At 39.5% G+C, this 11,523-nt stretch overlaps 1 protein-coding gene across 1 annotated transcript; it reads right to left on the bottom strand.

Moving 5' to 3' along the window:
- Positions 1-164: 164 nt before the first annotated feature.
- On the bottom strand, positions 165-11,350 carry LOC103512716 (ARF GTPase-activating protein GIT2). The gene is made up of 14 exons (XM_026826114.1): positions 10,938-11,350; positions 10,124-10,257; positions 9,684-9,784; positions 6,920-7,072; positions 5,810-5,981; positions 5,238-5,372; positions 4,869-4,931; positions 3,893-3,993; positions 3,460-3,634; positions 3,263-3,300; positions 2,865-2,943; positions 2,256-2,417; positions 1,661-1,837; positions 165-1,154 (listed from the first exon to the last, which is right to left on the bottom strand). The coding sequence occupies exons 1-14, from the start codon at positions 10,978-10,980 to the stop codon at positions 990-992; spliced, it is 1,698 nt and encodes a 565-aa protein (XP_026681915.1). The 5' UTR covers positions 10,981-11,350; the 3' UTR covers positions 165-989.
- Between the last annotated feature and the right edge of the window lie 173 nt (positions 11,351-11,523).

Genomic DNA, 11,523 nt, shown 5'->3' with positions numbered 1-11,523 from the left:
CGTTTCAGTCATTGAAAAACAAGTCGCACCATTAAAATGAAATTTTGAACTAAATATTTTATATTCTACAATGGAAATCCCTACTTATCAAATATATCAAATTAGCATATTAAAATAATTTATAAAATATATATATAAAACGTTTCAGTCATTGAAAAACAAGTCGCACCATTAAAATGAAATTTTGAACTAAATATTTTATATTCTACAATGGAAATACCTACTTATCAAATATAAGTTTAGCATATTAATATAATTTATAAAATAGACATAACTAAGTTGCTGAAAAAACTTTCTAAAAAGGTACGTATGACGATTCTATCTATGTTGCAAAATCTACCTTGCTAAAAATATTGACTATAGTTTTCATGGGGTTTATCTATGTATGTACATTAAAATAATAATTAAACTTATAATGGACTGCTTATGTGAGATGTTACTTCTAAAACAAACATTGCTTGATGATCATTGACCAAAGAAAAAGAAGGTTAGGTCACTAGTCAACTACCAGTTTTATCAAAGAAAATACCCGTCCAAGCGAAGTTTGTTTCCAATATTAGAAAACCACTTTCAACAACACACCTAGTTATGCAGAATATGCAGTCCTATGTAAGCATAAACATATTAAATTTTAAATTTGACTCATGAATCTCACGATTCGATAGCTCTAATAAAACACAGGAAAAGTGTCAAACTCGTAATGTGGCCCTGAAATTGAGTACATAGGTAGTATTACTGGCATCAGCTAAGTAACGGCTGAGAGGAAAAAAAAAACAACTAATGGTGGGTTTTACAAACGACTTGATGAGAGTTTTAATGATCCAAAAAGGAGTTTTTAAAAACTCCTCCTTTTTAGATAATTAAAAACTCCTTTTTGGATTATTGAAAACTTCTTTTTGGATGATTAAAAATTCTCCCATTAGTGAAATCTCTCATTAAGTTGGTGAAACCCACCATAAGTATTTTCCTTTTTGACCGCAAAAGGACTTTTATTGGAATTGAGTGAGTAGTTGTTTGTTAGCTTTGGCCATGTTATACGCGCAGGAGCGCACCCGCTCCGCACTACCTTCTAGTTGCGCACATTCTGCCTGCAGGCGCACTGTGGAGGTGTTGAGAGATCTCAGCGCATGCCGGATGAGATCGTTGTTTGTATTCTGCAAATTAAAGAAAATACGCACTTGTTTAAGTATAGAATACTTGATAATGAAAGCAATTAACATCTAACCTAGTAACTTGGAGGGTAGCGCGCCTGCCTTGTAAGCGCTAGATCGCAGGTTCGATTTCCGCCCGGGGCAAGCTTTATCCTAAACAGATAAGGTTCGCTCTCGGAAAGGTTGACTTTCTCTTTAGTCTAATAGGTAGAGGATTTTAACAATGCATTACCTTGCATTAATTAGAACAAGCTATTTTTTTTCATAGGATCGTTAGGTAAGGTGGGGGGAGTGTCATACTAAAATCGAGACCTCGAGAGTTGAGGGGAGAACTTTTGGTGACAGAAAAACCGCCAAAAAACCAATTTTCGGCCATATTTCGGCGGTTTTTTGGCGAAATAAACTAATACGTCAGGATTACCAGCCTGGTATCTTTTATCAAAACCACTTTCAACAACACACCTAGCATCGGAAATAATGATTTGATTTTATCAATATAATGTATTTACCTGAGGAAAGATAGCGCTAAGTTCGGACACAGCTATCCTGATCCGTTCTGCATGAGGTACAAACGAGTGACATTTATCCGAGGATCTCATGTGGGCAGCCAGCTCTTGTATTCGCTTCGTGACTTGGTCCGTACGACGCACCACCTCTTCGGACTGCGGCATCCGCGTAGTTGTACTCTGAAAACATTCCATGTAATTATTTTGATTAGGTATTCCCATTAAAAATAAACGTACTTGTTCAAAGTCACGTCAATTGAAAATCGCTACAAAAAGGAGCTGTCACAAATGAGCAGTGACCAGCTGACTAGTGTTATTATAGGGTTAGGTTAAAAGCAAAAAAAAGAGCTTTCTTTTTCATTGTCGTGGCTTCTGAAAATCCTTGATGTACATCAGGTCCGCCTGTCAGGTCTACCGGATAACTGTTGAGCACACTATCACAGGTAGATTTGACAGGCGGACCTGATCAGGTTTACCTTTATAGTGAGTGGCTGTATCTGTTGTAAACAATGTTATATTTGTTATGTTCAATAAATCAAAAAAAGCCCCACCGGGAATCGAACCCAGTGGTGTTCCAATCAGTCTATCATGGTGTTACCTGAGCATTAACGGTGACGTTATACATGGAGGCAGGTCGCTGAGGGGAGCACCAGGAAGAATCAGACACAGGTTCAGTCTCGGGGGGCTGATGATGGGTCGCTGAATTTCTCGCATTGAGAGCAGCCTTCAGCGTCTCATTCTCGCCTATTACTTGTTGTACCTGTCGGGAATCAATTAATTAAATTCAATTCTTACAGGCATCCACTCGTAAAATTTTGTAGCCAAAACCAAATGACAAACCTAAAAAATAAAAATAAAATCTTCGTGGTATTCTCGTAGAAGTATTGTGTGTCTCTCCTCGCCCATCTTATAAGAGACATACTACGGGATGGGTATGCTAAGACCGCGACACTGACCCCGAGTCGAATATAGCAGTTGAGGCTTAAATCCACACACAAAAAGCTCAATCCGAGACTTGGGTGTAGCAGCAAACAGCCCCAAAAGATTGGTCAAGCTTCTACGAATCTAGCAGTTATATACTTAAGTACCTAGCTTTTAAATTTTACTCACAAGAACAATGACATAATAGTCAATCTAAAGCATTAGATAACAACAAACTTTACTCACGAAAATTACACGTCTAATTCTTTAACTAACTAATCAATACCTGAGTTTTAAGTTTGGCAATCTCGTTATTGAGATGAGTGATATGAGCCTCCGATATCATTTTTTTTTTTTTTTTAATCCTTTTTCTTTAATTTAACTGAGTTCATTGAATTAAAAGAGTTAAAAAATCAATTTCAAAGTAATTTCTCAATGTTTTCTCACCCCCTTTCATTCCATCACTCACCACTCTCCGACACCAAGCTGTCTTTGCTTTTCAAAACTTTTTCAATCCATTCAATAGGTACTACTATTACTTTCTACTTATCACTTGGACCATTACTTAGACCTGATCCAGTTCAATATGGGTGAAAATTGTGAAAAATCGAAAAAATCAGTTCCAAATGTCAGGTAAGTGTAAATAATTATTTATAAGTACATCTGGGTTACTTGTATCTCCACCTTTGTACATGGTAGAATCTTTGTTGGTTTTTGTGGCCCTAATTCTAGATTAATTTGGAAGAGTTATTTTTAGCTAAATCCCTTTTTGGGATGAGCTCTTCATTCCTATTGAAAGTCACAACTTTAGGTTGGGGTTGTGTTCGGGTTATTAGGAAGCTATTTGCTATGAAAACTTTTTTTTTTCAGTGGCTAATTACCTGATAGAAATAGTTGGGATCTGCACCTTGTGATAGAAGCCTCAAGCTTGTATCCAAATTGCTCGTGCGGACACTCGAGTGCAGTTGTTGATTTAATTCTTCCTGAGTGTCATTAGAGCGGATCATAAAAGACAACTGCTCATATTTGGCTTTGATAAACTCTGCTTTTGTAGGACTGAAAAAGGAGATTGAGGGAAAAACAACATTAGGACAAATTAAATAAAGTTACCCATATAAACTTGGATGTTTAACTCTCAGTATCAGTGGGGATAAATGAAGAAAAAAATTGAAGATTAAAAAATAAGAAAGGGAAAAAAAATCCTTTTTATTAGCCATTAAAAAATTAAAATACAAATTCTGGCTTGATTAGTTGAGAGTACATTCCTACATGATGATTAATAAATTAAGATCCTTTGAAAACAATAGAACTTACTGCAAAGGGTCAGATGGAACTGGTTTCTTCTTTGTCTTGGACTCACACAGAGAATGTTCCCAAAGACTCGGAGCACCTCCATTTGTTAAGGTCATTAACATCTGGGAAAAGAAAAGAAAATTTTGATAAATAGTTAGTTAAAGATCAACAGTATTTATACCACTTGAATAGGACCATAGTGTGTTTCACCCCAGCAGCTGGCAAACAAAATGTGAGAAGTAGGTACTTTGGAATCTATCTTGCGGCCCTCGGGTGCCCTAAGGTTGGACAACCCTGTTCTAGGTCTTACCCTATCAAAAAAAAAGAGACCTCGTTTAGACTGCTGGGGGTAAAAGGAAATTCTCGTCTTAATTTTTCAGGCAGGATGAACAAGGTATATTCTATTCTACTTTACTTACTTTCTACATTCCATTCTACTAGAAAAAAAATAGGTATAGGTATCCTTAAAGCCTTAAACACATCTCTATGTAAGAAGTTGTCGGGATAGCATTATGCAAGTACTTGAAGCTTGCTGGTCCATTTTTTTCTTTCAGTGCACCCAGTATGATTCTAGCTGCAGATAGCAGATAGTTACCATGGAGTAAATACACCCCGGGGAGTACTTAGTTTCTCATATGCTTAATGTACAGGGTGAAACCAGCAGCGTCGAAAGCACATCGACTCTATTCGACAGGGTCTGTGCAAAGCACGTAGAATTTATTCGCATCTTTCACGTCCGACCAAGAACATGAAATGAAATTTGCTTAAAGTTGAAGGCAAGGGAGTAAAAGAGGGGAGGAGTTGCGAGGAAAGCGGATTGGACAGGAGGGGGTAGAGAAAGCAGGAGGAGGAGGAGGAGGAATAGAGAGCAAAGGGGAGAGAACAAAAGGTGGGAAGAGAGGAAAACGAAGAGGGTTGAAGAGGGGGAGGGGGTAGAAAGCAATGTGAAGACGTATCCCACTGGTGGCTGACAAACGGATTGCCATATGGATTCGACCTCCCGACGATCTAACTCATCGTACACATCCATGACCAGATCTTCCAGGAGACTGTTGGAGAGCTGGAATGAATTGAACGACCCAAGTGAGATTTCAGAGGGAACTATAGCCGATAAGGTCTTATTGTCCCAAAGCCGAAGACAGAAAGAAGACAGGATAGGGTTTGATAGAGGGAACTGTAATCACCAAGGTCTCATCGTCCCAAAATCGAAAAGAGAAGGAAGACAGGATAGGAGAAAGCCAGCCGTTCCGAGAACGAACATTATCCGTTCAGGATAAAATCCGCCCCGGGCGGGAATCGAAACCGCGGCCTAGCGCTTACAAGGCATACGCGCTGTCAACCAATCTAGCTAGGCTGACATGTACACGGCTTCATTCAGTTGCCATTGGAACACGTATCCCACTGGTGGCTGACAAACGGATTGCCATATGGATTCGACCTCCCGACGATCTAACTCATCGTACACATCCATGACCAGATCCTCCAGGAGACTGTTTGAGAGCTGGAATGAATTGAACGACCCAAGTGAGATTTAAATTTTCATCCTATATAAAACAAGAGGTTTGATACAGGGAATTGTGAACTGCTAAGGTCTTATCGTCCCAAAATCCAAGACAGAAGGAAGACAGCATAGGGTTTGATAGAGGAAATTGGAACTGTCAAGGTCTTATCAAGGTCAAGGTCAAATGAAGAGAGAAGGAAGACAGGAGAGGAGAAAGCTAGCCATTCCGAGAACGAACGTTACAAGTTCAGAATAAAATCCGCCCCAGGCGGTAATCGAACCCGCGGCCTAGCGCTTACAAGGCAGACGCACTACCAACCAATCTAGCTAGGCTGACATGTACACGGCTTCATTCAGTTGCCATTGGAACAGAGATCAATTTTTTAATAGTCAGTTTCCCGAAAGGAAAACACACCTATGCTAGCTTTTTTCCTTACCTTCATGAGTTTATGTCGAGCGTCGGTTTTATTGCACTGAGTGTGGGGCAGAATATAATGCCGATTATTAGCATGGTCTGGAGTGATACCGGTCAGGTAATGTATAAACCTGTCTGTAGCTTCGTACATACAGTGGACTAGACGGTCCCTGATAGCATCCGTGGTACATAGGCTGGGAACAATAGAATATGAGGAATTAATATGTAAATGTAAAAGCAGTTTCTTTGTGTTATTATGTCACAACTTTGGTGCTCACTGCAGCATTGTAGGATTTTCCCAATATCTCAATAATCCTAAAATCCAATGTTTACCTACCATGCTGCTGGCACCGGTCGCTATGCGCATTTATTTCTATGTCATAGCTACTCATTTTCCTCACGAGGCTGAGTGGGCCCGCAACAGCCAGTCACGGAATCAATCATTTGCATGATACAAATTTCTTGACCCCGCCGGGAATCGAACCCGGGTCTCCCGCGTGCAAGGCGAGCGCAGTGACCACACGCCATGGGAGCTGACATGAGGAATTAATATGTTTCGTTTGGATTTATTTTCTATGATATACCTACGAGTACGTGTCAAAAGGTGTGTCCACACATAGTCGACCGGCCGTCGATCGATGTCGAGTACTCGTATGTCGACTGAACAGTCCACACTGCCTTGACAACATAGATTCACCTCATCGGCCAATGGACTATGGTTGGACACACCTTAAAGATGTGTAAAGAGTAAGTTATAAAGAATTACTCTTTTCAGTTGACTAGGTACGCATACTCTCAATGAGTCAGATCCTAATTTCCTGTATGGCCGATGGACTATGGTTGGACACACCTTAAAGATGTGTAAAGAGTAAGTTATAAAGAATTACTCTTTTCAGTTGACTAGGTACGCATGCTCTCAATGAGTCAGATCCTAATTTCCTGTACCCACAAGGAGTTGAAGAGTGAGTTATTAGTTACAACTGCTAAGGTCTTTAGTGACGGGAGCTTTACTTTTACGCCTCCTCATAATATTAACCTTACCCAGTCTGCGTGGGCCGGGAAAAAGTGCATTCAAGGTGCTGTCGCCACTGGCTATTTATAGGTATGTACTTCAAATTTTAAAGTAACTTACTTGAGTACAGTATTGCCTCTACTGTCCAGCAGATGAGCATCAGCACCATATATCATGAGGAGTTCTAATTGGAGTAACTGTCCTGCGCTGGCAGCAACATGGAGCGGGCGATTGCCTTTGTCCTGAAATATGAAGAAAATAACAGGCATGTAAATATGTAGTTACCAATCAGATTACCTTAGCTTACCGCCAGGTTCCAACAGGCCGCGTGGGCCTAGGACCCCCAGAAAACAGCTTTTCAGATTGCTTGCTAATAATAATAGACTCTTGAGTGGAAGGTAACACTCTGTTTACGAGGCGGGAGTTCTAATTGGAGTAACTGTCCTGCGCTGGCAGCAACATGGAGCGGGCGATTGCCTTTGTCCTGAAATATGAAGAAAATAACAGGTGATTAGGTTTAGGCATGAAAATATGTAGCTACCAATCAGATTACCTTACCTTACCGCCAGGTTCCAACAGGCCGCGTGGGCCTAGGACCCCCCCAGAAAACAGCTTTTCAGATAGATTGCTTGCTAATAATAATAATAATAATAAACTCTTGAGTGGAAGGTAACCAATAGGCGAGATTAACACCAGAGGCGTTCTCTACCACTACCAAATGACCCTTAGAAGTCCATTATTTCGTTGTCAAATTCTCGAATAGATGAAGATAAAATTCCATGCCTCGCCTGGGACCGAGCCCACGCCCTTCTGTTTACGAGGCAAGCGTCTTGACCACTGCGCCACCGAGGGAGGTTACTGCCTTATCCAAGGATCAAGTAAATTTACTAGTACGGTATGTCACAAAATGGATGAACCAAAAGTTTACCACTACCATACGCCACTGGTGCGAACAAGGAAAAATTGGTTCTAAAAATTGATTGTGTGGGAAAGTAAAATTTGAAAGTTTCTCAGGCACCCTTGTTAGGTACCTGCTGATTTTGGCTCAAAGGCGTCTACACACGGCATCGGTTGTGAACTTGATAAATTTGAAATTTCGGCAGGTTGTATTTTTTTCTCCTCTTTATTAGTTTTGGTATTTCTCCTTATAAGTTTTGCTATTTTGTACCCAAATGAATTTTGGTAATTTAATCAGAGGCCCTGATTCAAATTGGTTTTTTTTTTTTTTTTTGTAATTTGGAAAGTGATCAGTCGGTTAATGGAAATTGCTTTTCAAAAGTCACCCCTTTTTAAGGTATAGTTGCTAAAATCTTTGGTGATGGGGGTTTTACTCTCTATTCACATTAGCTCAGATTGAGTGGGGGCGATTGCCCAGATGGTCACCCATCCGAGTACCAACCACGCACAACGTTACTTAACTTCAGTGAACCATTTAACAATGCATTTCAAGTGCTATCGCCGCTGGCTAAAGACACCGAAGAACCATCGCACTTGACTGCTCGCGTGTGAAGCCGACCTAGATCACGCCATTTGGTGACAGCCAATCAAAATGGAGGAAAATTTCTACGCAGCAAACTTTTGCTATCTACGCACTTGGAATCAACTCGGAAGTTCCTTTCTCGGTAAGCAGTCGGTAAGGTCAGTCGAATGTTAACCATTTTATTTTATTATTATTTTTTTTTTTTTTTAATCCTTTATTTTTCTTTAATTTAACTGAGTTATTGAATCAAAAGAGTTTAAAAATCAATTTCAAAGTAATTTCTCAATGTTTTCTCACCCCCTTTCATTCCATCACTCACCACTCTCTGACACCAAGCTATCTTTACTTTTCAAAACTTTTTCAATCCATTCAATAGGTACTACTATGTATTACTTTCCACTCATCACTAGCCACTGCCACTGAGCAGTCTATCAGTCAGATGATCATGAAACAGAAGACGACAGTCAATATCGTCTCTGCATGAGCCTAAATACCTAATCCTAAGGCCGAACACTAACCTCAGTGGTGTAGTGGTTAGCGCAGTGGACTTCCGATCTTGAGGTTGGTGGTTCAAGTCCAAGTCAAGTCATAAAATTTAGCGTAGTGCATTAAGCAGGGACCGACATTTGTGACAAGCATTTATGCTTAACGCAATTAAAATTCCCAAGGCCGAATACTCACTTTAAGTTTTGCCTTCAGACACAACTGTTCATGCGAAACTTCGAGTGGCCGACCTAAGTGCGCCGCTACAACGGCGAACATGGACCATTGACCCTCGCCGAGATTATCGACCGACCATCGCAGAAATAATACTCTGATCAATTTCTTGATTTTCTTTCAAGGGTCGGTATACTAAGGTCATTGGTGAAAGCTCCGTTAAGGACGCTTGACGCTTCTGTTCATTAGCATAGTTTGTTTTTCTCTTGGGTCGGGACTAGGCTAGGGTCGAGGGTGGGGACTCCGTTGTGGACGCCTATACCACTGAAGGTTGCGTCTACAGTACAGTCGATCGATATCGAACGATCGGATCGAACCCATAGGTAAATGTTCAACTAGGCAGGTGGAGAGTAAACCGAGAGTACATTTACCAGGAATACCAGGAAGGGGGAGAGCAAGTCGAGAGTAGGTACATTTATTGGGACGGTACGCGAAATTTGCTCAAATTGCAGGTCTAAACGAGTGAAATTTGTAGTTTAAGGGCTGTTGTGGAGTCAACGCTATAGCTCTCAGGTCACGGTTGGTCCGGTTGGCATACAGAAGGTCTGGTTCGATCCCAACCATCGACAGAAAAATTGCACACCTACTTTGATGGACGTTAGCCAATTTCCCCGATATCATTTCACCGATTATTTCCTCTTGTATAGCCCTAAATAGATCCCCTAAATTGAAAACAATAGAACTTACTGCAAAGGGTCAGATGGAACTGGTTTCTTCTTTGTCTTGGACTCACACAGAGAATGTTCCCAAAGACTTGGAGCACCTCCATTTGTTAAGGTCATTAACATCTGGGAAAAGAAAAGAAAATAGTTAGATAGATAGTTACTTAAAGATCAACAGTATTTATACCACTTGAATAGGACCATAGTGTGTTTCACCCCAGCAGCTGGCAAATAAAATGTGAGAAGTAGGTACTTTGGACTCTATTGACACTTGGGTATAGGTAATAGAAAATAATAAATTGAGGCCACTTTTTTTTTTTTTTTTTTTTTTTTTTTTTTTTTTTTTTTCCTCAAGTTGCACTATTCATTAGGATAGTGCTTTCCCCAAGTGAAGAGGTGCAATTCCCAAAAGGAAGATGAATTTTACAATGAGGCTAACTATATTTTTTTTTCTCTTTCACTCACAGAAAGTAATGATGGAGGCCAAGTGGATGGTTCAAGGTATTTGACCTGAGAAATATGTCTGCCGAGGCTCCGATGGATGCTACAGCAAGCATCACATACCAGTACTCCTTTGTTCAGAATGCCCCATTTAGGATCTGGAAATAAAGAAGAGCACAAATTAAAACATAGGTAAGTAAGTTAATAAATGGTGTTTTGTACCCAAGCAACTGTATGATTGTTAAACAAATTTGATCTTTAACTCTAGTAAACGTACTTAAAAGCATGCCACAAGTAATTATAGTGCCAATACAATTTGATAAATTTCCTGACTACTTGGACTTAAACCACCAACCTTCAGATCCAAAATCTAACATGTATAAACAATCAACATAATTATCTACTCGTTTCAATTAGTGATGTGAGCACAGAAATATTTTGTTAGTCATTGTTGTCTGATATAGGCTATCTACATCTTCACTACCTATCATGACTCATCCATAATAATTTTATTTATTTGCAAGTAGTTGCATCTGGTTGTGATTGATTACCTACCTACTAGGTTCAGTTTGATAATATTTATACCTTGTATGGGTAATGGGTACCTGGCTAATACCTGAATTAGGCATTTATAAAGCCAATGCTCTCCTGGACTGAGTTCCTCAGTAATTGTTTTGCTTGTCAAGCAAAGCTCCACATATTTCACACTTTAACTGCAATTCTCCCTCTAGTTCATTTTCCCTTGTACCTTGTAAACATCTACAGAACTTTACCTTTCTGTAAAGGGTCCCTGATCTAACAGACATTTCCAATGAGGAAGTGTTTCATTTATAATTACCTGTTGCTGAGCAGTCTGCACAGATCTTGGTTTTGGAACACATGACTTTCTACCAAACAGCCTGGGAGTGGAGATTATTTATTTTACGTTCACTTTTCATGTGTAGGTCTCTGCCAGACAAATTTGACACACAATGATTGCTCAATATCTCATTTTGGGTAATCAGACTTCAAGCTAGAAGACAGAGTTCCCAAAATAGACTGAAACAAAATGAGAATGTAGAGGATCTTTGGAAATCAAATAGGTAATTTAGAAATCAAGTTATCAAGCAATACTTAGGTATCCACTTGGATTTTATACTAAAACACACACTAAAATTTCGTATGCTACACTTGATAATCCAATAGAATAAATAGAAAATCAGTGAATCACTAGTGTTTTAATTAAATTACAAATTTAAATTAATTAAAAAATATTTTTTCATTCAAAAAATAAATAAAGAAAAATATGAATGAAATAGTTGCTGTGCCTGCCGCATCATGTTTCAGCGCTAGTGAAGTCCACTCTTGAGGCCGTGGTTATGAACAGGGCTGAGTTAGGCCATTCTGAGATGTTCTTGGCAAGTGGAAAATGATGTGGTAACTTA

The sequence above is a fragment of the Diaphorina citri genome, unplaced genomic scaffold (assembly GCF_000475195.1).
Source record: "Diaphorina citri unplaced genomic scaffold, Diaci psyllid genome assembly version 1.1 scaffold876, whole genome shotgun sequence".
Taxonomy (NCBI): Eukaryota; Metazoa; Arthropoda; class Insecta; order Hemiptera; family Psyllidae; genus Diaphorina; species Diaphorina citri.
Note: the sequence above shows the minus strand (reverse complement) of the source record. Positions and strands in the feature narration are given on the sequence as shown.

Bases quoted from the DNA above. Each gene is read 5' to 3' on its own strand.
- LOC103512716 (XM_026826114.1), bottom strand. From the start codon at position 10,980: ATGTGTTCCAAAACCAAGATCTGTGCAGACTGCTCAGCAACAG. The intron at 4,932-5,237 runs GTGTACATGTCA...AATTCATTCCAG, and splicing joins AATGGCAACTGAATGAAGCC to CTCTCCAACAGTCTCCTGGA. The intron at 2,418-2,864 runs GTATTGATTAGT...GATTCCCGACAG, and splicing joins TTGCCAAACTTAAAACTCAG to GTACAACAAGTAATAGGCGA.